The sequence below is a fragment of the Heteronotia binoei genome, chromosome 1 (assembly GCF_032191835.1).
Source record: "Heteronotia binoei isolate CCM8104 ecotype False Entrance Well chromosome 1, APGP_CSIRO_Hbin_v1, whole genome shotgun sequence".
Lineage (NCBI taxonomy): Eukaryota > Metazoa > Chordata > Lepidosauria > Squamata > Gekkonidae > Heteronotia > Heteronotia binoei.
The window spans coordinates 856,605-883,863 of record NC_083223.1 but is presented as its reverse complement, the minus strand read 5'-3'; the positions used below and the strand labels follow the sequence as shown (position 1 = coordinate 883,863).

The 27,259-nt window shown below is 50.2% G+C and overlaps 2 protein-coding genes across 2 annotated transcripts; one reads left to right on the top strand and one right to left on the bottom strand.

Moving 5' to 3' along the window:
* Positions 1-2,846: 2,846 nt before the first annotated feature.
* On the bottom strand, positions 2,847-26,535 carry LAMP5 (lysosomal associated membrane protein family member 5). The gene is made up of 5 exons (XM_060257288.1): positions 25,681-26,535; positions 24,658-24,789; positions 24,300-24,405; positions 9,139-9,327; positions 2,847-3,105 (listed from the first exon to the last, which is right to left on the bottom strand). The coding sequence occupies exons 1-5, from the start codon at positions 26,533-26,535 to the stop codon at positions 2,924-2,926; spliced, it is 1,464 nt and encodes a 487-aa protein (XP_060113271.1). The 3' UTR covers positions 2,847-2,923.
* LOC132571007 (trichohyalin-like) lies at positions 15,508-19,563 on the top strand. The gene has a single exon (XM_060237642.1). It carries the CDS (start codon positions 15,508-15,510, stop codon positions 19,561-19,563), a length of 4,056 nt encoding a protein of 1,351 aa, XP_060093625.1.
* Positions 26,536-27,259: the final 724 nt, after the last annotated feature.

The window sequence follows — 27,259 nt, the reverse complement described above, 5'->3', positions numbered from 1 at the left end:
CTGTGCGTGTGGAACTACACACACTGTAAGGAAAGGATACCACAAAGCCGGGGTCACACTCCCTGACACCATCATTGTTTCACTATGGGTTTTCTGTAGAAAAAGTCCAGCAAGAACACATTTGCCTATTAGGCCACACCCCCTGACATCAAGCCTGCCGGAACCGTGTTCCTGCTCAAGAAAAACCCTAAGCAAAGCAATCTCCTGAATGGGCACATAACAGCCAACAGACAGATGACCGGGCAGGGCTGGATTAACAATTAGGCTAAGGAGGCACTGGCCTATGGGCGCCCACACCTTAGATGGCCCGACTGGCTTCCCCCCTGCTTGCAGCCCTCCCAGCCTGCCACTGATCCGCTCTTTGCCCAACCTGCCTGGCACCGTCGCCAAGTTGGCCTCTCTCTGCCTCTCCCCCGCAGCTTTGTCCAAGGAGCTTTTGAGAAGGGGCCTGCAGGCTGCAGTGGGGGCTGGGGGTGGCAGGGTGGGTGCTCCAGCTCTGAGATAATTTGTGAGGGAGCCCCCAAGCTTTTGACTGCCTCCTAGGGGCCTCCGCAAGGCTTAGCCCGGCACCGTGGCCAGGCCACTGAAAAAGCAGCTCCTTCTCTACCACAGGTGAGCAGAGAATAGGCCACACCAGCGGCTGTTGAAGCGTCAGGAACCTTCACGAAATGAAGCAGGACATGGCCTGGATCAGGACCCCTTCCTCCCGACCTCCCATGCCTTGAGGCGCAGAAGGGCAAGGAGACGCTTGTGCAGAACCTTCAAACATTTTATTAATAGCTCATCATTTGTAGAGAAGCTGAGGTTGTTTCCGAGTGAATGTCACCAAAATAATTCTTATATATCTGTAGATTTGCATACATTGTTTTAAAAGTGCTCATCCACACCGCTTGGGACTCTTTGCTTCCCTTCCCCATAGATATATTTATATATATACACACAGATATATTTATAACACCTGAAGATATCTGCATAGTCATGTGAATATCCTGTTGCGTTGTGCAATCATCGTGGTGCAGCGAGCGCTTGTTTGTCAACCCCAGTGCATGCAAGGGGCCTCAGCCCAGAAGCATTTCTCAGTTGGCTTGCGATAGATAGCATGATGCTCTTATGGGCTCCCTTTCTAGCAGGAGCTCCTTTGCACATTAGGCCACACAGCTCTGATGTAGCCAGTCATCCAAGAGCTTACAGGTTGCTGTAGCGGTTAAGTGAGCAGTCAGCCATAGCTCTCGCAGAGATGTCCTTGAAAGAGCAGCTTCTGTCAGAGCTCCGTTTGGTGAGGGCCAGTTTGGTACAGTGGTTAAGTGTGCAGACTCTTATCTGGGAGAACCAGGTTTGATTCCCCACTCCTCCACGTGCAGCTGCTGGAATGGCCTTGGGTCAGCCAGAGCTCTCTTATCTGGGGGAACCGGGTTTGATTCCCCACTCCTCCACTTGCAGCTGCTGGAATGGCCTTGGGTCAGCCAAAGCTCTAATAGAGAGCCAGTTTGGTGTAGTGGTTAAGTGTGTGGACGCTTACCTGGGAGACCCAGGTTTAATTCCCCACTCTTCCACTTGCACCTGCTGGAATGGCCTTTGGTCAGCCATAGCCCTCACATTGTCCTTGAAAGGGCAGCTTCTGTGAGAACCAGTCTGGTGTAGTGGTTAAGTGTGTGGACTCTTATCTGGGAGACCAGGGTTTAATTCCCCACTCCTCCACTTGCAGCTGCTGGAATGGCCTTGGGTCAGCCATAGCTCTGGCAGAGGTTGTCCTTGAAAGGGCAGCTGCTGTGAGAGCCCTCTCCAGCCCCACCCACCTCACAGGGTGTCTGTTGTGGGGGAGGAAGATAAAGGAGATGGTAAGCCGCTCTCAGACTGATTCAGAGAGAAGGGCGGGGTATAAATCTACAGTCTTCTTCTTCTTACAGGGCTGTTCTTACAGGACCAACTGTAAGCTCTTGGGGGATTGGCTACACCAGGGGGCATGGCCTAATTTGCAAAGGAGCTCCTGCTAGAAAGAGAGCCCATAAAAGCATCAGTGGCATAAAGTTGCTCCAATGCCAGAGCGTTCCCGAAAAGCAAATGAAAAAAAGCCCTCAAGCTAAAATTGCAGAGCCTTGTTTGCCAACGGCTGGAAAAAGAATTACAGCTGGGATCTGCTGGTGGAGGGGACCGTGTCAGGTGAGCAGGGCCTGGCTGGTGTTTCTTCAAAATGGCGTTATTCCTTAGGGGACAGGAGGAAGAGGGGGCAGCCCCGCGTTCTTTGCTTGGGATGCCCCCCTTCCCTTTTTGGTGTCCTGAAGATACAGGGCCTTTGTCATTCCCACAACCAGTTTCTCAGAGCAAAATGGAGGTGGATCACCGTCTTGATCGGAAGCAATGGAACAACGTTTGAGACCGGTGGAACCTTTAAGACCGGCTACCCTCTGGACTCAAACTTTGCTTCTGAGGAAAATGTGAGAGCCAGTGTAGCGCTGTGGTTAGAACGTCAGACTGGGAGCTAGAAGACTCAGGTTCGAATCTCCATTCTGCCAACGAAGTTCGTTGGGTGGGGCTGGGTTAGTCCTTCTCTCTCTCAGGCTAACCTACCCAAAGAGGGTGGTTACAAAGATAAAATAATGATTGTGGTGTCAGTTGCTTTGAGCCCCCAGTTGGGAGAAAAGAGGGTGGTAAATATCTAAATAAATCCCATCCACGTCCCTGGGAAAGGGAGCAGGGAGGAGTCTGACAAACGCAGGAAAAGATTCAATTGCAATGATGATTTCCCAGGGAAGAAAACGTCTCCCTGGACTCTCGATGTGAAACTCTTGAGAAATGGCTGCTTTCCTCACCCCCCCCCCTCCTCCATTTGGTCATTAAACAAGAGATCGTTCCATAATGTGGGCCCCTGACCTACTGGGGGGAAGGTGCTTTTGCTTCAATTACCTGACTGTCTCCAGACCAGCTAACCCATGTGCTTATACTCCGATCTATCGCGTGGAATTGGAACTTGACTAGTCGCAGTCATTTTGAGATGGACGTGGTAGACCCCCAGAGTTATCACAATAATCAGTCCCAAAATCAAGCCCAGAACAAGAGGGAGGGTTTCTTCTAGTTGTTCCCTTTGGTCCACGGGGCATTTATGCTCTGTAATGCAAGGCGGGGGGGGGGGGGGACAGAGAGAGAAAGGGGGAGAGGGAGGGAGAGAGACAGAGGCAGAGAGAGAGAGAGAGACAAAGACAGAGAGACAGGAGACAGACATAGAGACCCAGAGACAGAGAGACACACACAGAGACAGAGAAAGAGAGGCAGAGAGAGAGACAGAGGGACAGGAGACAGACAGAGACAGAGAGACACACACCGAGAGAGACAGAAAGAGGCAGAGAGAGACAGAGAGACAGAAAGAGAGAGAAAGAGAGAGAGATCACAAATAAGACTCTTCTTTGAGAGAAAAAATCACATTCCAGATGCAAAAGAAATTTTAATTTCTTCTTTTGGAAATCAATGATGTTTAAAAACTGCCCTTCCTCTACTCCGCTTTATGCGCCAAGTCTGTCCTCCGAAACCAGACTGGATGTGTGGACGCTCTCTTGCTTGCTTGCTTTCAGAACTGGACCTATTTGTGTCTTCAGAAGGCAAAGATCTCTATACCCTTTTTATTATGCATATTCATAGCTTTAAAGAAATAAATCTGTTCATGCTTGTTGAACGGCCTGACTACTGTCTATGATCTGCCCTAAACCTACTTGTGGGAAGGAAAGGAAAGGTCCCCTGTGCAAGCACCAGTCATTTCCGACTCTGGGGTGAGGTTGCTTTCACAACGTTTTCACGGCAGACTTTTTACGGGGTGGTTTGCCATTGCCTTCAACAGTCATCTACACTTTCCCCCCAGCAAGCTTGGTACTCCTTTTACCGACCCCGGAAGGATGGAAGGCTGAGTCTAGAGAAAGGAAAGGAAAGGTCCCCTGTGCAAGCACCAGTCGTTTCCGATTCTGGGGTGACGTTGCTTTCACTATGTTTTCACGGCAGACTTTTTACAGGGTGGTTTGCCATTGCCTTCCCCAGTCATCTCCGCTTCCCCCCCAGCAAGCTGGGGACTCCTTTTACCGACCCCGGAAGGATGGAAGGCTGAGTCAACCTTGAGCTGGCTACCTGAAAACCCAGCTTCCACTGGGGATCGAACTCAGGTCGTGAGCAAAGCTTAGGACTGCAGAACTGCAGCTTTACCACTCTGCGCCATGGGGCTCTTCCCTACTTGTGGGAAGAGTGGAATATAAATTTGAAAAATATTTTTTTTAAAAATCAAAATTGATGAGCATGGTTAAACTTCCCTTTTGTCAGCAGTTGCAGCTGCTGCCCTTTCTTCATAGAGCAGGGGTGGCGAACTCATTCGTTATGAGGGCCAGATCCGACATAAATGAGACCTTGGGGCCATGTGTGTACCTATTTAAGATTAGGTAGCAGAGGGCACAGACAAACACCATTAACTGTAAAAAAAACTTTAAGCATGCTTAAAACATTAGCACTCATTGGTCTTAAAGGTACTTTCTTTGTACCTCACCCATGGGATCCAGGGAACTGGGCAAAGGAAGCTCTGGCTCTTTCCTTCCTTCCCCAAGGGACCAGGAGGGATGCTCCTTTAATTGGAGGAAGACCCCTTGGGAGAAGATCAGCCCCCTGCTAGAGTATTTCTAAATGCTGGTTCTTGGAAGGAACAACACACACTGAGAGAGGTTACACAGGAAACCAACAACATAAGATAGATCCAAGAGGAAGTGTGCTTAGAGAGCACACGAAAGCTGACGTTCTCAATAAAACTTGGTTGGTCTTAAAGGTGCTATTGACTCCTGCTTTGTTCAACAACAAAATTACTGTGACCAAAATTACTAAAATGCAGACATAGTTTATTACAATAAGGACAGACAAATCATAGAAATGATATTTACAAAAAGGTATTCTCGGTACAATCCTTGTAAATTCCTGTAGAATTCACAGTACTCCTGATGAGATCAAGTATCCCATACATGTAGTGATGCTCCATCTCCATAAATCCCATGAAAACATGATGTGTGTGACAGGACAATCGGTATTTCAATTCTTGTTTCAATAATGTTTTCCCTCAGCTACAGGATTATAAGATTATTTCCATAACATCCTTGAAGATACAAATTCAGTACATAACCTTATGTTGGACAATGACTCTTCCTACTTACTTCCCACGGGCAAAATGCTCCTTTGGCTCAAAGGCAACTTGAAACAGGAATTGAAATACCGGCTGTCCTGTTGCACACATTATATTTTCATGGGATTTATAGAGATGGAGCATTACATGCATGGGATACAGTGATATCTTCAGGAATACTGCGGATTCTACAGGAGTACTGTGACATGCATTTACAAGGACTGGATCAAGAATTCCTTTTTGTGAACATTATTTCTATGGTTTGCCCATCCTTGTTGTAATAAATTATGCATACATTTTAGTAATTTTGGACACAGTAATTTTTGGGTTTATGTTGTTGGTTCTTGGAAGGGGACAACTGAGAAGGGATGCTGGCTTCCTTCCTTGCTGGGAGGCTTCGCAGCTGGCCGTGGTTAGGAACAAGGCGCTGGACTAGCGTCTTCTTCTGTTAGGCACTTATGTTGAGGATTGCGGTAGCCGTATGCCAACCATTTTTAAACATCCAATATTCCCACAGCTAGAGCCACACGTGCAAGAAAGCCAGGAGTCTGCATCAGTTTCCACAGCCAGAGCAAGCCAGAAAATGCTCCTACTCCAAAGAGCGAGTATAGAAATGGAGTAGGTGAAACAAAGACTGCTATAAAAAGCATTTTTAGCAGAGTCCTTTTGTTTTGCCAGAGCAGTGATTAATCGCTGCTACAGAGCCAGAGAATCCTCCACAGTGCAGTTGACAAGGGGAAGGAAGGCAGCCTCTCTCGGGTGGCTGGGTTGGGGGTTGGTTTTTTTTTGTTTTTAATGCTTCTGACCAGGGGTGGAATTCTATCAGGAGCTCCTTTGCATATTAGGCCGCACCCTCCTGATGTTGCCAATCCTCCAAGAGCTTGCAAAAAAGAGCCTTGTAAGCTCCAGGAGGATTGGCTACATCAAGGGGGTGTGGCCTAATATGCAAAGGAGCTCCTGCTAGAATTCCACCCCTGCTTCTGATCCTGCTTCTCAATGTCAGTCTTGCCGTGATTTAATTTCCACTCGTACAAATGACTCTATGTAACCCCTCAGGGTCCTACTTTGCTCTTGTGAGCTTTCTCTGCCTGTTATGTCTCTGCCTTACAATGCAACTGTTTCTACCCTGGGAATAGGAGTGAACCTAATGGCATGTCAAGTACCCTGGCCACTAAGGGGTTAATTCTTCTGACTGTTGTTAATTCGAATGCTATGATTTCTCTCCATCTTTCCCTTCCCGTTCCCACGTGCTGATAAGCATTTTTATTTATTTTAAGAAAAGTAGTCCCCTGTGCAAGCACCAGTCATTTCCAACTCTGGAGTGACGTCGCATCATGACGTTTTCTTGGCAGACTTTTTGCTATGGGGTGGTTTGCTGTTGCCTTCCCCCCCCCCGTCATCTACACCTTCTCCCCTGTAGGGTTGCCAAGTCCAATTCAAGAAATATCTGGGGACTTTGGGGGTGGAGCCAGGAGACTTTGGGGGCGGAGCCAGGAGCAAGGCTGTGACAAGCATAATTGAACTCCAAGGGAGTTCTGGCCATCACATTTAAAGGGACGGCACACCTTTTAAGATGTCTTCCTTCCATAGGAAATAATGGATAAGGGCACCTTCTTTTGGGGCTCATAGAATTGGACCCCCTGGTCAAATCCTTTTGAAACTTGGGGGGTATTTTGGGGAGAGGCACTGGATGCTATCCTGAAATTTTGGTGCCTCTACCTCAAAAAACAGCCCCTCCCCAGAGCCCAGATACCTGCAGATCAATTCATTATTTCCTATGGGAATAATACTCCATATGGAATAATAGAGTTCCCAGCAGACATTTCCCTCCCCTCTCCCCGCTTTCTGATCACCATGAAATGGGGGGAGGGCCTCCAAACCGGGGGATCCCCTGCCCCCACCTGGGGATTAGCAACCCTATCCTCCCGGCAAGCTGGGTACTCATTTTACCAACTTCAGAAGGTTCAGAAGTGAACCTCGAGCCAGGTACCTGAACCCAGCTTCTGCCGGGATTGAACTCAGGTCATAAGCAGAGAGCTTGGACTGCAGTACTGCAGCTTTACCCCTCTGCACCACGGGGCTCTTCTTGATATGCATGGCACCTGGTATTTAGTCTCGGTTCAGTGCTGCTTCCTTACAGCAATGCTGTAAAAAAGAATGAAACCTTGGGAATTTGGGTGTTTACACATCACGTTCTCAAAGCAAAGGTTCCGTGAGAACTGACTGGGAAGGGGCGGGGGGCTAAGCTCTGGCCCACTTTTGCTTTTGGCAAAGTATAACTGTACCTTGGAGTCAAGACCTCTCCAGTCTCGACTCAGACCCTGAATGTGGTTCTATACCTACCTGATGCCTTAAGAAATGGAACCATTTGGAACCAATGGACTGTTTACTGAGTGAACGGGGTGGGTGGGGAGGTTGCCATGGCACCAGGGCCAATGTCTGTTATCTTATTCCCAGAGAAGGTATGCTTTCATCTCTCTTGCAAAGGGGGCTTGGAATGTTGGTGGAGATGGAGGGGGGAAACGATTGGTAGATTTCATAGAATCATAGAGTCGGAAGGGACCTCCAGGATCATCTAGTTCAACCCTCTGCACAATGCAGGAAACTCACAAACACCTCCCCCTAAATTCACAGGATCTTCATTGCTGTCAGATGGCCATCTAGCCTCTATTTAGAAACCTCCAAGGAAGGAGAGCCCACCACCTCCCGAGGAGGAAGCCTGTTCCACTGAGGAACCGCTCTAAACTCACAAACACCTCCCCCTAAATTCACAGGATCTTCATTGCTGTCAGATGGCCATCTAGCCTCTGTTTAAAAACCTCCAAGGAAGGAGAGCCCACCACCTCCCAAGGAAGCCTGTTCCATTGAGGAATTGCTCTAACGGTCAGAAAGTTCTTCCTAATGTTGAGCCAGAAACTCTTTTGATTTAATTTCTGGTCCTACCTTCCGGGGCAACAAAACAATTCCACACCATCCTCTATATGACAGCCCTTCAAGTCCTATCACCTCTCAGCCGCCTCCTCTCCAGGCTGAACATCCCCAGCTCCTTCAACCTTTCCTCATAGGACTCGGTCTCCAGACCCCTCACCATCTTCGTCGCCCTCCTCTGCACCTGTTCCAGCTTGTCTAGATCCTTCTTAAAATGTGGTGACCAAAACCGAACACAAGACTCCAGATGAGGTCTTACCAGAGCAGAGTTTTGGGGCTTTGCACTTTGAATGCATAACGGAAGGACCTGAACCTATAACTATGGGAGCTGAGGCCTCTTGCCTCAGTCTCAGCAGAAAGTATCCTTTGTGCTGTAGCTGCCTAATCACTTAATAAGCATCTTGACTCAATGAAGGAGTGTTCATTGGTGACAACTGCCCAGTCAGGGGGCAGGGGCAGGCTTTACTCAGCCACCTCTCTGAATAGCCTCCAGGCCCCCAAGACCTCTCCACGAGGGGCCGGTCGCCACCAGAGGTTGCCATGACTTCCAGGTGTGTGCGCGCACTCACACACACACACACTAGGGCTGCCAAGACCCCAGTCTGGGCAGGGGGAACCTCCCGCTACATCACCAGAAGTGACATCATCGTGCCGGCAACATCGTGCGGTGGCCACTCTAGGTCTTCCAGGGAAAACTCTATGGTTTTCCCAGACACTCTAGCCATTTGGAAGGGAAAACTCTATGGTACAATAGGTTTTCCCGGAAATGCCTAGAGTAGCCGCATGTACCATCTCCAGTGCAATGATGTCATGTCGCCTGGGTGTCATCTGGATGTCGTCATTGTGTCACGTGCACAAAAGTCCCCCACTGGTGAACGCAGGGGACATGGCAACCCTAATACACACACACATACAGAATTCAAAAAATACCCCCCAAAAAGCTGTACTGTGTTCCTTTCCTGTCCCATCTTTGCCCTGAAGCCTCTTCCCCTCCTGTTCAAGAACTCCTGCTGCCTCCTCTTTCCAGATGGTGCCCACACCCTTCCCAGCAGCACCCACATCACACTCACCTTCCCCGTATTCGAAATCCGAGCTGATATCGAAGGGCTGGAGGCGGAGCTCCGACAGCAGGAGGACGACTGGTTTTTGGTGGTCGCTGGACGTCATGGTGATGGTCTGCTGAGCCTGGCATTCGTAGGACTTCCCGGCAGGGGTGACCAAAGCAGAAAGGTGGCGGGTGGTGGCGGTGTGCTTCCCAGCTGCCAAGAGGGCAGAAATGGCAATCAAGGGGGGCCACTTCGAATGCTTGAGGTTCTGAGAAAACACCTTGTCACCAAGCTGGAGGAGACCAATGGTCCATCTAGTCCAGCCGCCGGTTTCCACCGGGGGTGACCCAGAAAAGGATCTGACTAGCAAAAGTCTGCCCCGGTTGACTCCTCCCCACCATCTGACAAACCAAAGCCCCCCGATAGCCAGCAATAGTTCTGTCCTCCATCAATATCTCCAGCCTCTTCTTAAACCAATCTAAGCCATATCTCATGGTAGGGAGCAGGGCTTTTTTTGTAGCAGGAACTCCTTTGCATATTTGGCCACACACCCCTGATGTAGCTAGCCCTCTGAAAACTTACAATAGGCCCTGTAATAGAGGTGTGGCCTGGGGTGGAATTCTAGCAGGAGCTTCTTTGCATATTAGGCCACACACCCCTGATGTAGCCAATCTTCCGAGAGCTTACAATAGGCCCAGTACTAAGAGCTTTGTAAGATCTTGGAAGCTGGCTACATGGAGAGGGGGGTTGGCCTAATAGGCATAGGCGTAAAGTATGCGGGGGACTGGGACGCTGCAGTCCCCCCCCACCCGGATTTTCCCACCCGGGGCTAAGCCCCCACTGGCCAATCAACAAAGGACTTGGGGCTTCAAAGGTATGAAAGGCTGTGTGTGATTTTCCCTCTGAGCTTCAAAGCCAGTGAATGACTTTATGAATGACTTTACAACCCAAGCTTAACTCCTTAGAAATGCTAATTGAAGTCGCAGCCCTCATATCCCAAACTAGCCAGATCTCATCAGAGTTTGGAAACTACACAAGAATGGCCATGGTTAGTGCTTGGAGGAAAGCTGAGGCTGCTGTGCAGAGGAAGACAGTGGCAAACCCCTTCTGCTTGTCTCTTGCCGTGAAAGTCTCATGACGTGGAAAAGACGAGGGACCGATCAGCCTTGGATAGGGCAGCAATGGTCAAGATAATAGTGACACTCCTTCCCCCTCCACTTTTAATGCACCGGAAGTCAGACTGCAGGCTCTCTTGGGTGGATGTTTCCTCTAAGCTGAGTTAGCATGAGCAAGCTCACAGATTTTTAGCCTCCAGCTCACAAATTTGTGTCTTAGCTCAGTAAAAATGGCCCTAGAGCACAATAATTGATGCAGGAGCTCACAATTTTAATGCCAGGAGCTCACAAAGTCGAGTTTTTACTCACAAGACTCTGCAGCTCAGAGGGAACATTGTTGGTGGATTCAAAGTACTTGCTTGGTTCCAATTTACATTTTGGGGGAAAGTGAGATTGGGTGTGGCCATGAAGATCAGAGGCCTTTAAGAACAAAATCTGAGGCCAGCGGCACCTTTAAGAACCAAACAAGTTTTATTCTGGGCATCAGCTTTTGTGTGCATGTCCACTGTTTCATTTAGATTGCGCACACCCTTGTTTTATCTGCCATGAGCCTTTTTTTTTTTGCTATTAATCACTGATCTTATTTATTGTTTTGCTGCTGTTGGTCTTATGATGTGAAGCATCCTGAGCCCATTTTGTGGGTAGGGCAGGATATGTTGAACACATGAAATGAAATGAAAGTTTGATTTCTGAGTATAAGTGAAAACCGAATGATTTAGGTATCAACAGCCGCTGTAAACTGTAGCATATACTGAACCCAACATGTAGTTGGTGACAGCCAGTTTGGTGTAGTGGTTAAGTGCACGGACTTTTATCTGGGAGAACCGGGTTTGATTCCCCACTCCTCCATTTGCAACTGCTGGAATGGCCTTGGGTCAATCATCACTTTTGTAGGAGTTGTCCTTGAAAGGGCAGCTGCTGTAAGAGCTCTCTTAGCCCAGCCTTGCTCTTAATGTTTTAATGTTTTAAATGTTTTAAATACTTTAACTGTATTAAATACCTAAACTTAATTTATGTGGGATTTTATGCTGTAAGCCGCCCTGAGCCACTTGGTGGGAAGGGTGGGATATAAATCATAAAATAAATAAATAAACAAATAAACAAACCTACCTCACAGGGTGTCTGTTGTGGGGGGGAGGTAAAGGAGATTGTGCTTCATCAGAAAACAGTGGGGGGAAGGGAAATGCTCCCTTAAAGCTTTTCTGTATTGCCTTTTACTGTCAAATTTGTGACCATTGGTTTGTCCTATGCACATGATAAGTATATTTGCAGATCTTAAAGTGACTCTTCTAAAAGTGAATTTCAAAAACAGGACACAGCAAGAGACCTCTGAGATACCACTATAACCACTGTCCAACTCCCACCTTTTTCTGGGTTTGGCCCCGTCCACGGGCATTGTTGGGGGGAGGTGTGCCCTAAATTTATGGGGAGGGAGCTTCTCCATAAATTCATAGGTAGTGATAATAGAGGCCCCTCCCTGTGATGTCACTGGCTCCTCCCTATGATGTCACTGGATCAAATGTCTCTGGCTTGGCCCCAGCCCCTGCCCTGAGAAATTGAAAAGTCTACGCCCCCGCTAATAGGCAAAGGAGTTCCATCTAGAATCCCACCCTTGGCGTGGCCTAATATGCAAAGGCATTCCTGCTACACAAAAAAGGAAGCACCAGAAGTTGCAAAGAGCCCGAGTCGAGGAGCACCTTACAGACTAACACAATTTGTGGCAGGGGAGGAGTTTTTGTGACTCCCTGCTCACTTCTTCAGATACAGCTAGAACACGAGTCCGTCTGACCTTGGAAACTGGAGTCATTCCATATGCTGAATGACAATAGCAGGCAAAAGACAATAGCAGGTGAATGACAATAGGAGGTGTGATTGGATGAGGTATGGTATGCAGATGGGTAATAGGTGTAGAGAAATCAGTATTGGTAATGAGACAGGAAACCAAAGTCTTGATTCAGTCCAGGAGGGTGCATGGTCTTGAGCAATCAATGCATTGAGCATTTTGCAAAAGGTCATAGAATCATAGAGTTGGAAGGGACCTCAAGGGTCATCTAGTCCAACCTCCTGCAATGCAGGAAACTCACAAATACCTCCCCCTAAATTCACAGGATCTTCATTGCTGTCAGATGGCCATCTAGCCTCTGTTGAAAAACCTTCAAGGAAGGAGAGCCCAGCACCTCCCAAGGAGGAAGCCTGTTCCACTGAGGAATCGCTGTAACGGTCAGGAAGGTCTTCCTAATGTTGAGCCAGAAACTCTAATTTCAACTCATTGGTTCTGGTCCTACCTTCTGGGGCCACAGAAAACAATTCCACATTATCCTCTATGTCAGGGTTTCCCAAACTTTCCCCCCCTATGGCCCGGATATTTTTACACATCTCCTTCATGGACCACTAAAATTCAGGGGTGGAGCCAGGAGACTTTGGAGGTGGAGCTGGGAGACAGGAATTGTGTCATAGAGTCGGGGGAAGGAAGGGAGGAAAACAGAGCTCAGGCTTTGCAGCCTGTGTCAGTCTTCAAGGGTAGCTTATCTCTGCACAAACATGGGGGAAGGAAGGAAGCATGTTTTGCTGGGGACAGGGCTAGCTTTGGCTTTTCTTGTGACCCAATATTGAGGCTTCCGTGGCCCGGTTCCAAGTCGTGACCCTGCAAATGGGAAACACTGCTGTATGTGAACTCCACACATACGAGCGCATTCAATAGCCACTGTATCCATCCTTATGTTGCTGGAATCAGGGACTGTACAACTAGGTCGCTCTTGCGTTGCCATCTCCAATATTGTTGCACACTCTTTGTGGGAAGGAGCTACTAAGCTGGGCACAAAACCGTCTTCTGCCGAAAGGAGAAACTCTAAGATTTTGCACAACAAGCAGCTAGAAGACGAGATGACCCCCACCTGTCTTTTTGTAAGTCGCTTGAAGCGTTTTTGTGCAAAGGCATGGCAAATTGGAATAAATGGAATAAAGAAGAGTTGAAATAGAGCACAAAGGACACAGCCCATTCCTACCCTAGACACAGAAGCGTTCCACAGGGCAGAGTTGGAAGAACCTGGTTGGTCCCTGAGCTGAAGCTCCTTCACAGAGTAGTTGAAGGGGGGCACTGTACAGGGAGAGGAGAGATCTGCCCCAGTTTCCCATTCCCCATAACAGCAGGGCATCTGCAGGTGCCCAGAGAAGAAAGCGGAACACAGAACCTGCTAACTTCCTGTTGCTGCCTACTGTGCTCCTGGTAGCACGGGACTGATGTCATAATGTCTGAGAAATCCTGAAGACAGACTCAGAAGTCTCTGGATGCTTTGGATGGGTATAAGCAGGGGTCCTTTTGTAGAAAAAACAGATGGTGGAGCTCCTCCAGGGATTGTTATGCAGCTGCACCTGCTATTCAATGGGCAAGGTGGGCAGGAGGAAGAGGGGGAACCCACGGAAAGGTTCAAGAGCCGCGCTCCTGTGAGCTCCTGCTGAATCTGAGGCCTGGGTGTGGCCTAATATGCAAAGGAGCTCCTGCTAGAATTCCAGCCCTGACGTCAATCATATGTCAAGATTAGATAGATAGATAGATAGATAGATAGATAGATAGATAGATAGATAGATAGATGATAGATAGATAGATAGATAGATAGATAGATAGATAGATAGATAGATAGATAGATAGATAGATGATAGATAGATAGATAGATAGATAGATAGATAGATAGATAGATAGATAGATAGATAGATAGATAATGATGATGATGGTGATGGTGATGATGATGATGAAGAAGACAGAGAGAGAGAGAGAAAGAGAGAGAGAGAGAGAGAGAGAGATGATAGATGATAGATAGATAGATAGATAGATAGATAGATAGATAGATAGATAGATGATAGATAGATAGATAGATAGATAGATAGATAGATAGATAGATAGATAGATAGATGATAGATAGATAGATAGATAGATAGATAGATAGATAGATAGATAGATAGATAGATAGATAGATAGATAGATAGATAGATAGATGATAGATAGATAGATATAGTTTTGTAGAAAAACAGGTGGTGGCGCTCATCCAGGGATTGTTATGCAGCTGCACCTACTATTCAATGGACAAGGTGTTAAGGAGGAAGAGGGGGAACTCACAAAAAGGTTCGGAGCTGTGCTCCTGTGAGCTCCCGCTGAATCCGAGGCCTGGGTATAAGTTCCCTGGGCCAGGTGGTGTCATAGAATCCTAGAGTTGGAAGGGATCTCTTGGGTCGTCTAGTCCCCTGAACAATGCAGGAAATTCACAAACACCTTCCACACACACACGCACACACCAAGGGACCCCTGCCCCACACCAAGGAGATGGCAAAAAACCTCCAGGATTCCTGGCCAAATTGGCCTGGAGAAGAATCGCTGCTTGAACAGCATTTATCTGGGTGTGTAAGAAAAGGCCACAAGAACTAAGCCCCGATGAAGCCTTTCTTCTCCTCCCTCTCATCATGATCTGCTTAATTTGCAGAATTAGCACTGCTGTCAGATGGCCATCTAGCCTCTGTTTCAAAACCTCCAAGGAAGGAGAGCCCACCACCTCCCAAGGAGGAAGACTGTTCCACTGAGGAACCGCTCTAAACTCACAAATACCTCCCACTAAATTCACAGGATCCACATTGCTGTCAGATGGCCATCTAGCCTCTGTTTAAAAACCTCCAAGGAAGGAGAGCCCACCACCTCCCAAGGAGGAAGACTGTTCCACTGAGGAACGGCTCTAATGGTCAGGAAGTTCTTCCTACTATTAAGTTGAAAACTCTTCTGATTTAATTTCAACCCATTCGTTCTGGTCCTACCTTCTGGGGCCACAGAAAACGCCCAAGAGTGCTTAAACAAATATCTGGAGAATTGGCAGAGCTGTTATCCAGTATCTTCAAGGCCTCTTGGTGCACAGGTGATATGCCAGAGGATTGGAGAAGGGCTAAGAGTCCCGTGGTGCAGAGTGGTAAAGCTGCAGTACTGCAGTCAAACTCTCTGATAGCCCCTGGGATTATATGTTGGGTGGGTGACCTTTAACCTACTCACCCTGTCCCCCACCCTGGCAATGATGTCACTGATGACATCACAAAATTACCCTTTGTTTTTGATAATCTCTCTATCAGGGAGCCCTAGGAGAGCTTTCACAGATTCATAGGAAAGCCAATAGGATAGTACATAAAGTAGATGTAGCAACACAAGGATATAGCCCCAGGGTAGAAAGAACTTTCAAAGACTCATAGGGAAGTCCTGGAAGAACAGGAAAGTGCTGAGAGGAAAGCAAAGGAGGAACAAAAGATGGCTGAAGCAGACCTGGAAGAACTTTTGAAGATTCAGAGAAGGATCCTGGATGAACAAGAAGAGGCTTTTAAGAAAGCAATGTGTGAAGTTCAGAGAGCTCAAAAAGCCAAGAAAAAACTCTCAGAAATCCAGATAAAAGTCCTTGAACAGGAGAAGGCCAAGAGAGGCACGCAAGAACAAGAAATGGCCGAGGCAGCCCTGAAAGAACTTTCAAAGACGCATAGGAAGGTCCTTGAGGAACAGAAAAGGGATGAAAGGAAAATGGAGGAGGAACAAAAGATGGCTGAAGCAGACCTGCAAGAAGTTGCAAAGATTCAGAGGAGGATCTTAGATGAACAAGAGGAAGCTGAAAAGAAAGCAACATATGAAATGCAGAGAGCTCAAAAAAGTAGGGAAGAACTCTCAGAAATCCAGATGAAGGTTCTTGAAAAACAAGAGAAGGCCAAGAAAGCCAGGCAAGAAAGAGAAGTGGCTGAGGCAGCCCTGGGGGAGCTATCAAAGATTCATAGGATAGTCGTAGAAGAACAGGAAAGGGCTGAGAAGAAAGCCATGCAAGAAAGAAGGACGGCTGAGGCAGCCCTGGAAGACCTTTCAAGGGCTCATAGGAAGGTCTTAGAAGAACAAGAAAACTTTGAGCTGAAAGAGCTGAATGAAAGAGGGAGAGCTCAAAAAGCTAAGGAAGAACTCTCAGAAATCCAGACAAAGGTCATTGAAGAACAAAAACAGGCCAAGGAAGCAACGCAAGAACAAGAAATTGCTGAGTTGGCCCTAGAAGAACTTTCAAAGATTCATAGTGTACTCCTAGAAGAACAGGAAAGGGCTAAGAAGAAAGCCATGCAAGAACGAGAAGAAGCCGAGACGGCATTGGAAGAACTTTCAAGGACTCACCGGAAGGTCCTAGAGGAACTGGAAAGGGCTGAGAGGAAAGCAAAGGAGGAAAGAAAGATGGCTGAAGCAGACCTGGAAGAACTTTTAAAGATTCAGAGGAAGATCCTACATGAACAAGAAAAAGCTGAAAATAAATCAATGTGTGAAATAGAGATAGCTCAAAAAGCCAAGGAAAAACTCTCAGAAATCCAGATAAAGGTCTTTGAAGAGCAGGAAAAGGTCCAAGAAGCAATGAAAGATCGAGAAATGGCTGAGTTGGCCCTGCAAGAACTTTCAAAGATTCATAGGAAGGTCCTAGAGGATCCAGAAAGCGCTGAGAGGAAAGTTATGGAGGAAATAAAGATGGCTAAAGCAGACCTGGAAGAACTTGCAAAAATTCAGAGAAAGCTCTTAGAATTTTCAGAAATCCAGAGAAAGGTCCTTGAGGAAGAACTTTTAAAGACTCATAGGAAGGTCCTTGAGGAACAGGAAAGGGCTGAGAGAAAAGCAATGGAGGAAAGAAAGATGGTTGAAGCAGACCTAGAAGAACTTGCAAAGATTCAAAGACAGATCCTGGACAAACACAAAGAAGCTGAAAAGAAAGCAACTCATGAGATCCAGAGAGCTCAAAAAGCCAAGGAAGAACTCTCAGAAATCCAGGTAAAGGTCCTCGAAGAACAGGAGAAGGCCAAGAAAGCAATCCAAGAACGAGAAATGGCCGAAGCAACCCTAGAAGAGCTTTCAAAGATTCATAGGGTAGTCTTAGAAGAACACGAAAGGGCTAAGAAGAAAACCAAGCAAGAATTAGAGGCAGCCCTGGAAGAACTTTCAAAGACTCATAGGAAAGTCCTAGAGGAACAGGAAAGGGCTGAGAGGAAAGCGAAGGAGGAAAGAAAGATGGCTGAAGCAGAACTAGAAGAATTTGCAAAGATTCAAAGACAGATGTTGGATGAACACAAAGAAGCTGAAAAGAAAGCAATGTGTGAAATCCAGAGAACTCAGAAAGCCAAGGAAGAACTCTTAAAAATCCAGAGAAAGGTCCTTGAAGAACAGGAAAAGGCCAAGAAAGCCATGCAAGAAAGAGAAGTGGCCAAGGCAGCCCTGGAAGAACTTTCAAAGACTCATCAGAAGATCCTAGAAGAACAGGAAGAAGCTGAGAGGAAAGCAAAGGAGGAAAGAAAGATGGCTGAAGCAGAACTAGAAGAACTTTTAAAGACTCAGAGGAAGGTTCTACATGAACAAGAAGAAGCTGAAAAGAAAGCAATGTGTGAAATACAGAGAGCTCAAAAAGCCAAGGAAGAACTCTCAGAAATCCAGATACAGGTCCTTGAAGAACAGGAAAAGGCCAAGAAGGCGTCCCAAGAACGAGCAGAAGCTGAGGCAGCCCTGGAAGAGCTTTCGAAGACTCATAGGAAGGTCCTTGAGGAACAGGAGAAAGCTGAGATGAAAGTGAAGGAGGAAAGAAAGTTAGCTGAAGCAGACCTGGAAGAACTTGTAAAGATCCAAAGACAGATCCTGGATGAACACAAAGAAGCTGAAAAGAAAGTAATGCATGAGATCCAGAGAGCTCAAAAAGCCAAGGAAGAACTCTCAGAAATCCAAATACAGGTCTTTGAAGAACAGGAAAAGGCAAAAAAAGTCATGCAGGAACGAGAAATGGTTGAGTTGGCCCTCCAAGAACTTTCAAAGATTCATAGGATGGTTTTAGAAGAACACGAAAGGGCTAAGAAGAAAGCCCTGCAAGAACGAGAAGAAACCAAGGTAGCAATGGAAGAACTTTCAAGGAAGCATCAGAAGGTCCTTGAGGAACAGGAAAAGGCTGAGAGGAAAGCAAAGGAGGAACGAAAGATGGCTGAAGCAGACCTGGAAGAACTTTTGAAGATTCAGAGAAAGGTCCTACATGAACAAGAAGAAGCAGAAAAGAAAGCAATGTGTGAAATCCAGAGAGCTCAAAAAGCCAAGGAAGAACTCTTAGAAATTCAGAGAAAGGTCCTTGAAGAACAGGAAAGGGCTGAGAAGAAAGCCATGCAAGAAAGAAGGACAACTGAAGCAGCCCTGGAAGAGCTTTCAAGGGCTCATAGGAAGGTCTTAGAAGAACAAGAAAAGCTCAAGCTGAGAGCACTGAAAGAAAGAGAGAGAACTCAAAAAGCCCAGGAAGAGCTTATAAAGATTCACAGAAGAGTCCTTGAAGAACAAGAATTGGCTAAGAAAGCACTACAAGAAAAACATGTAGTTGAGGCAGCCCTGAGAGAACTTTCGAAGAGTCAGGGGAAAGTCCTGGAAGAACAAGAAAAAGCTGAGCGGAAAGCAAAGGAGGAACAAAAGATGGCTGAAGCAGGCCTGGAAGAAGTTGCAAAGATTCAGAGAAGGATTCTAGATGAACAAGAAGAGGCTTTTAAGAAAGCAATGTGTGAAGTCCAGAGAGCTCAAAAAGCCAAGAAAGAACTTTCAGAAATCCAGATAAAGGTCCTTGAAGAACAGGAGAAGGCCCAGAGAGCCATGCAAGAACCAGAAATGGCTGAGTCAGCCCTGGGAGAGTTTTCAAAGATTCATAGGGTGGTCCTAGAAGAACAGGAAAGGGCTGAGAAGAAAGCAGTGCATGAAAGAAGGATGATTGTGGCAGCACTGGAAGAACTTGCAAAAACTGAAAGGAAGGTCTTAGAAGAACAAGAAAAGCTTGAGCTGAAAGCGCTGAAAGAAAGAGGGGGAGCTCCAAAAGCTCAGGAAGGACTTATAACGATTCGGAGAACAGCCTTTGAAGAACAAGAAAGGGCTGAGACAGCACTAAAAGAAAGGCATATAGTTGAGGTGGCCCCGGAAGAACTTTCAATAAGCCATAGGAATGTCCTGGAAGAACAGGAAAGGGCTGAGAAGAGAGTGGCAAAAGAGAAAGCTCAAAAGGCCCAGGAAGAACTTTTAAAGGATCAGGAAAAGTGCCTAGAAGAACAGGAAAAGGCTAACAAAGCAATGAAAGCAAGAGAAAGAGCTGAGACTGCCGTGAAAGAACTTTCACAACTTCAAAGAAAAGTGTTAGAGGAGCAGGAAAGAGCGGAGAAGATCGCAATGGAAAAGAGGGAGGAGGCAGAGAGAGCCCAAGAAGAACTCCAGCTGGCCCAGAGGGAAGCCCTGCAGGAGCTGGAGGCAGCCAGAAGAAAGAAAATGGAAGAGCTCAGCAAGAGGCCCTAAAGGTGCAAAGGGAGGCACAGGTAGCTACGGAAGAACCGGAGGGGGGGGGAGGGAGGAAATGAGAAGTTGCACCCAATAAAAGTCCAGCATCAACTGAGGAGGAGGCTGAGGAATTGTGTCCCCTCAAATTGTGCTAGGGTCCTGACAAACAAAGTGTTAAAGCTGCAGTCCTGCAGTCCTAAGCTCTGCTCACGACCTGAATTCGATCCCCGATGGAAGCTGCGTTTTCAGGTAGCCGGCTCGAGGTTGACTCAGTCTTCCATCCTTCCGAGGTCGGTAAAAGGAATCCCCAGCTTGCTGGGGGGAAAGTGTAGATGAATTGAAAACAAATCAGCCAGTATCATAATGCCCCTGTATAAATCGATGGTGAGGTCTCATTTGGAATACTGTGTGCAATTCTGGTCACTGCACCTCAAAAAGGATATTATAGCATTGGAAAAAGTGCAGAAAAGGGCAACTAGAATGATTAAAGGGTTGGAACACTTTCCCTATGAAGAAAGGTTAAAACGCTTGGGGCTCTTTAGCTTGGAGAAACGTCGACTGCGGGGTGACATGATAGAGGTTTACAAGATTCTGCATGGGATGGAGAAGGTAGAGAAAGAAGTCCTTTTCTCCCTTTCTCACAACTCATGGGCATTCAATGAAATTGCTGAGCAGTCAGGTTTAAACGAATAGAAGGAAGTACTTCTTCACCCAAAGGGTGATTAACATGTGGAATTCACTGCCACAGGAGGTGGTGGCGGCTACAAGCATAGCCAGCTTCAAGAGGGGGTTAGATAAAAATATGGAGCAGAGGTCCATCAGTGGCTATTAGCCACAGTGTGTATATAAATTTTTTGGCCACTGTGTGACACAGAGTGTTGAACTGGATGGGCCATTGGCCTTATCCAACATGGCTTCTCTTATGTTCTTATGACTGGGGAAGGCAATGGCAAACCACCCCATCAAAAGTCTGCCGTGAAAACGTTGTGAAAGCAGCGTCACCCCAGAGTCGGAAATGACTGGTGCTTGCACAGGGGACCTTCCCTTTTCCAGAGATTTTAGCTTCCAGCTCACAAGCTCTTTCTCTCTCCTTTGGAAGCAATGGAGTCTGGGGGCACCTTCTTTGGGGGTCCACAGATTTTGAACCCCTGGCCCAACCATTTTTGAAACTTGGGGGGGGGGGTTGTTTGCTTTTTTAGGAGAAGCACCAGCAACCATGCTGCAAAGTTAATAAACAGTCCCCCCAGACCCCCAAATGCTCCCAGATTGAGTTTCCATCATAGCCTGTGGGGCCCATGGACTATAATGCTCCACATAGGCTATAATGGAGCAGGAAAAATCTTTTTTTTTTTTTGCACACCTACTATTATCAGTATGATTTGTAAGCTGCCTTGGGTCACAGTAAAAGTGGGGTATAAATATTTGAATAAAGAAGTGGTTTGGGCAGGTCGACGACATTTAACCAACTTCTTGTTTCTTTGGTTAGGCAGGGGTCATGTCAAAAGTGTCTGTCTCACCCCGGGCTAAGGACTTTAGGTAAGGAGGGCATCAGCACAACAAAATTACAGGATGCCAGAGACGAATCCCACTCTAGCCTCAGAGGCATTAGCAGGCCTTCCTGACTCTTCCCAAAGGTGCAGGAGGGAAGGGACAAGTCTCTTGGCCTCTCCCAGGGAGTTAACCAGAAAAAGAGACAATGATTGTCTTGAATGTACAGAATTTCTTCCTTTCTTTCTTTCTTTCTTTCTTTCTTTCTTTCTTTCTTTCTTTCTTTCTTTCTTTCTTTCTTTCTTTCTTTCTTTCTTTCTTTCTTTCTCCCTTGCAGAACTAAAAGCAGCTTACAGTAGAAATAAAACCATTTAAAATTGTTAAATGATAAAGCAACAATTAGAGGCACACAAAAGGTTACACATTTAGAACTCCAGTAAGGGTTGCCAATAAAAGACACCAAATCAGTCAAATGCAGTCCAAAATAAACTGGTCTTCTGCTGTCCCTTGTAGAGGGCAGCTCTCTGGGGAGGGTGTTCTATAATCTCCTTTGGGGGGCTGTTTGCTGATTTGAGTAATTTCTTGTCAAATAAGTTTGGCATTCATGGCCTTCTTTTCTTCATTAGCCAGTTTGGTGTAGTGGTTAAGTGTGTGGACTCTTATCTGGGAGAACCAGGTTTGATTCCTCACTCCTCCACTTGCAGCTGCTGGAATGGCCTTGGGTCAGCCATAGCTCTTGCTAAGTGGTTAAGTGGTTAAGAGGGAGGGAGGGAAGAAGGAAGGAAGGGAGGGAGGGAGGGAAGAAGGAAGGAGGGAAGAAGGAAGGAAGGAAGGAAGGAAGGAAGGAAGGAAGGAAGGAAGGAAGGAAGGGAGGGAGGGAGGGAGGGAAGGAGGAAGGGAGGGAGGGAGGGAGGGAGGAAGGAAGGAAGGAAGGAAGGAAGGGAGGGAGGGAGGGAGGGAGGGAGGGAGGGAAAAGGCCAGCCTGGGTCCCTAAAGGCGTGGGAGCCCATAGATCAGTGCCTACTTGGCCTAATTGTTAATCTGGCTCTGGCAGTGCAGCGTATCTGGCATTTCTATGGCAATAATTGCTGTAGGTGCTGAGTGATTGGTGGGGACCTGTGGGCTCTGTTCCCTCTCCCCTACATTAATCCACACAATCCTTTGGAGCCTGACTCCACAGACCTCATGGTGGAACACACCGTTCCTTCTCTCTTTCCTTTTATTCTCACAACAGCAGGACTGTGCCGTGGGTTAAGCGAAGAGAGGCTGTGCCCTCCCAAGGTCACCCAAAGAGCTTCGAGGGCAGAACTGAGGTTGAGCCTGGGTCCCCCAGATTCTAGCCTAGCACTCTTCACCGCTGCACGATGCCCTCCTCTCGTCCTACTCAAGACCAGTGTTCCCTCTACGCTGACTTAGTGGGAGCCAGTTCACAGTTTTTTAGACTCAGGCTGCCACATTTTTGTCTTAGCTCAGGGAAATGGCCCCAGAGAGCAAACTGATTTATGCAGCAGCTCACAACTTTCGTGCCACCAGCTCACAAAGTAGAATTTTTGCTCTCAAGACTCCACAGCTTAGAGCAGAGGTGGCCAAACTTGCTTAAGGTAAGAGACACATAGAATAAACACCAGATGTTTGAGAGCCACACAAGACATGAACGTCAGATGTTTGGGAGCCGCAAGGAAAGGAGGGAGGCAAATTGATGGGGGAGGGAGAGGTGGAAAGAAAGCAACTTTAAATGCATTCTCCAAGCCACGGGCTTGGATTTAAAGAGACAAACACCTTCTCCAAGCCGGCCCACAGGACAGCGGGGGCTTCAAGAGCCACACAATATGTGTGAAAGAGCCACATGTGGCTCCAAAGCCAGAGTTTGGCCACCCCTGCCTGGGGGGGGTGGTATTGCTCAAAGCAGCAAATGTGGACTTGGGGGGTGGGGTGGGGTGGGGAGGATGAAGGCATACGGCATGAAACACAACACTCCGAAATATCTGTACGTGTGCAGAATTGTAAGTCAGACAATGCACCACGGAAATCTGCAGGGCTGTTCATGTGACTGAAGGTACCCAGAAATCTTAGAAGCAACGCAGTCTAGCTGCAAGATCCCCAACAGACAGAAAAGCAACTGGAATAAATGGCTTCTAAACACCCAACTTTGCTGCTACGTCCCATTAAGAGACTTTCCTATGAAAGGAACTTCTTCCCATCCCCAGCCTTTCTCACCACAAAGAAACACCTTTGGGAAAAGACATGGCTGTGCCATTACTGTACATGACACCAAATCCTATGGAACTGTCCACACAGATGAAATGGATGTCTTTCAGACCGTCCTATGGACATGAGGCCTTTCACCCCAGCACTTCTGCCTGCCCTTGAATAGGAAGAGCACTTTCTCCCCACCCTCTTCTCAGAAGAGAAACCACCAAGCAGCAGGCCTCCCTCAGCCTCTCTGGGGCGGGACTCAGGTGCAGAGGGAAGCCAGCGTGGGTGTGAAAGGGAAGGCGGGTTTCGTGGGTTTCAGGGCTGGAAAGAAACAAGGAAAGGGGGAGAGGAAATGAAAGGGGAGGGGGGAGGGAAATATTTCCCTGAAGATCCTGAAGGCACTATGGCAACAGAGACATGCAGTGTGAAGCTGTCCAAAGAAGGAAGAGAAGGGAAAAGCATGACAAGGATCGTGCCCACTTTCCCTTTCAAAATATTCCAGGAAACAGGAGAGCTATTCCTGCCTGTCAAAGGGCAGAATGAGGCCTCCCTCCTTCCTTCCTTCCTTCCTTCCTTCCTTCCTTCCTTCCTTCCTTCCTTCCTTCCTTCCTTCCTTCCTTCCTTCCTTCCTTCCTTCCTCCCTCTCTCCCTCCCTCCTTCCCTCTTTCCTTCCTTCCTTCCTTCTTCCCTGCCTTCCTCCCACCCATCATCCAGTTTTAAAGCGGGATTGGATATACTGATGGAGAGGAAGTCTGTGAGTGACTACTAGCCACTGTGACTGAGGGAAACTTCCACATTTTGAGTCACGAATCCTCTGAATCCCAGAGCCAGAAAGCAACAGCTGGGGAAGGCCTCGGCCTCTCTGCCCTGTTGTCCCTCCAGAGGGACTGGTTGGCCCCTGTGTGAGACGGGAGGCTGGACTAGATGGACCCTCCCTGCTCTGACCCAGCTGGGCTCTGGTCTCCTGATGTCCCCATATCCATTTCCCGCTGGGCCGCAGCCTCTCTCCTTTTCCTACCTCCCCCGCCCCCCTCTCAGGCCCCTTCGGGGGTGGGAGAAGAACCACTCACGGTTGACGGGGTCCTTGAAGTAGGTGCGCTCGGAGCTGTCGTAGATGAACTGGACTCGGTTCATCTTCCACCAGGCCTCCGCCCCCCGGCTGCTGTTGCGCCCCTCCTGGCCATCGGGTGGGGTGGGGGAGAAAGGGGATCAGTCAGCCAGACCGGCCTGGTGGGGGTGGGGGCCTCTCTCTGCCTACCCAGGGGCCGGGCTTGAAGGGGGCGGCGGGACCTGGTTTTCCTCGACGGGGCCCCCGCTGCCCCTCCCCCTGCTGGCCTGGGAGGGCTCCCCCAGTGGGCGTCCGGGGCCCCCGCTGCCCTCCCGCCTTCCTCCCGCCCGCCCTCCCGTCGGGGGGCGGCGGGGGGGTACCTTGACGAAGGAGAGGCGAAGGGAGAAGGCGCGCTGGGCCCAGGAGATCTGCAGCTCCGACTCGTTGGCGCCGCACCGCCCCTGCTCCTCGGCGCCGCGGGACAGCGGGATGGACGCCTGCTCCGTGATCAGCTGCCGGCCAGGGAGGGAGGGACGGGAAGGGGCGTCAGTCTCCCTCGGAGGACCCACCAGGGCCGTCCCCCCGCCCCGCCACCCCGGGCAGCAGCGGAGGGCGTGTGAGCCCGCTCCCCGGTCCTCAGCCTCCCGCACCCACCTTTGGTCTTCGCTCAGGAAGGGCGGGCCCCGGGGCCAAGGAACTGCTGCAGGAGCGAGCAGCAAGAGAGGGATTTCCTGCTCCCAAGAAGACCCCACGCCTTAGAGGGAGCGTTGCCCCCCCCGCCCCGCTTAGCCCCACAGCCGCCCTACAGATGTCCTCCAGCCCGGCCCTCCCCCTCCCCGCAACCCGCCCGGGACCGGCGCTGGACAGAAACGCTTGGAGGCCGGAGAGGGGGGGACCACGGGGAAAACCCCTCCCAAGGAAAAGCGAAGTTTGCAGCCCCTCGGGGAAGGGAGCCGCTCCAGCAAAGCTCTGCAACCGGGGGGGGGGGGGCGGAAGGAGAAAGGGCAAACTCGCCTCTCCCGACCCCCCCCCCCCAGGAGCCGCCCGCCTCCGAGGTTTGCAAACCAGACGGGGGGGCTCACAAAGACGGGTGGGGGCGCGGAGCCTTTTCCTCGGTGTGCTTGCGGGTGTGCGGATCCGGTGGGAGGCGGTGCGGGGGGGGGGGGGCGACGCATTGCCTGGCAACCCGCAGCCGAGAATGGGAGGGGGTGACGGAGGGGGCATCTTGCAGGCGAGCCCCGGGGCGCCGACGGGACGGCGAAGGCTGCGCTGGCCTGGGGCCTTCTGTGGACCTTCCCAGAGTCGGGGGCGCGCGATCCAGGGGCCGGTGGAGGCGCCGGAGAAAGCCCCGCGCGGGGCAGGTGTTGGAGGCAGCGGAGGGGCGGGGGAGGGGGGGCGCTTACGTCGACGAAGTTGCTGGCCCAGACGTCGTAGGGGACGAGGAAGCGGGCGGCGAACTCGGCCATGAGGCAGGTGGTCTCGTTCTGGCGCACGGCGAAGATGACCTTCTCCGGGTTGGGCGAGAGGCCCGACAGGTTCTCCACTTCTTGCGCCGCCGCGCCGCCCCCCGACAGCGCCGCCCCTGCCGGGAGCAGAAGCACCACGCCGCTGGGCTGAGCTGGGCAGGGGGCGGAAGGCTTTCCCCGACGCCCAGCCCGGCCCCCCGGCCAGCCTCTCCACGGTCCGCTCCCCCCCGCCGCCCTCGCAGCCAGCGGCTCCCCAGCTGCGCCAAACAGGGGCAGGGGGGGCTGGGCAGAAAGCCCCGTCCGGGGAAGGCAGCGCTCACCGAGCAGAAGGAGCAGCCCTGCGGGGACTCGGGCCCGGCGCCCCGGGGGCGGCGGCAGCAGCAGCAGCCGGCCCATGCCTCCTTCGCCTCCTTCTCCTCCGCCGCCGCCGCCGAGTAGGTTCCCCGAGAGGAGGCTGCTCCCCGCCGCGCGTCCGTCTTGCTGCCCTCGGCGCCGCTCAGAGCGCTGCTGCCGCTGCCGCCGCCGCTGCGCCCGATCCCCAAGTCCCCGCGCGGCTCTGCCCTCCCGCTGCAGCCGGGCGGGGCGGGGCGGGGCGGGGGAGGGAGCTGTCCGCCGAGTCCCGGCGCTGAACTGACGCCGCTGGAGCCAGCCGGGCCGCTCAGGAGCTGTCCAGCCTCTGCAGCCGTCGGAGCTCCGCACCGCCGCTCGCCCAGGGGGGACTGCAGCTGCCCGGCGGAGGCGGCTCCCGCGCCGTCCTCCCCCTCCGACCTCCGCCCGCCCCCTCCGCGCCATCCAGCAGCCCGCCTCGCCTCGCCTCTCGGCGGGAGGAGGAAGAGGAGGAGGAGGAAGGCGAAGGGCTGCTCTTCCCCGGGCTCCTGCTTCTCCACCCCCCCCGCCCCCCCCCCCCAAAGCCTTCCCAATCCGCTCCTGGCTGCGGGGGGCTGAAAGCGGCCCTCTGCGCTCCTCCAAGGCGCGCCCTTCGCAAAGGCTGGGCTGCCGGCGGCGGGGGCAGGGGGGGCAGCATTGCAGTGTCCCTCCTGACCCCCCCCCCGTCTCGTCCCCTGGCTCTTGGGGCTGGACAGCAAGCTTCTGCTACCCATTCCCGAAGGCACGTGACGAAGATGCGCGGAACCGGGGGAAGCCCGCGGGTGGCGGGAACAAATAGGGGTCTGAGCCCCCTTCCCCCCGCAGTAGATACCCCCCCCCCTTAAGTGCACACACTTGAATCCACACCCACGCACAACACGCACACACACACACACACCCCTTCCCAGCTGTTCTGAGCATCTCCACTTCTCTGCGGCCTAGAATCGCGCTTGCGGTCTTTCAGGCGCTGGGTTGCAAGGAGGAAACGAGGCCGGGTCCGCAGTCAATGGCGTGGATTTGAGGCTTGGGTGTGAGAAGCCGCATTCCGGATTTGGGGGGAGCCCCCGTGAAACAAAGGCCGCGCTTTCCCGCGACCTGCAGGCCCGCCAGGACCGGCGCTGGCTTCTCGGGTCCTTGGCGTGGGGAGAGG

Excerpts from the sequence above, each read along its gene's own strand:
- LOC132571007 (XM_060237642.1), top strand. The coding sequence starts at position 15,508 with ATGGCTGAAGCAGACCTGGAAGAACTTTTGAAGATTCAGAGAAGGATC.
- LAMP5 (XM_060257288.1), bottom strand. The coding sequence starts at position 26,535 with ATGGCGCGGAGGGGGCGGGCGGAGGTCGGAGGGGGAGGACGGCGCGGG. Across the intron at positions 24,790-25,680 it reads GGGCCAGCAACTTCGTCGAC|CTGATCACGGAGCAGGCGTC; the intron begins GTAAGCGCCCCC and ends CCTGGCCGGCAG. Across the intron at positions 3,106-9,138 it reads GGATTTCGAATACGGGGAAG|AGCATAAATGCCCCGTGGAC; the intron begins GTGAGTGTGATG and ends CTTGCATTACAG.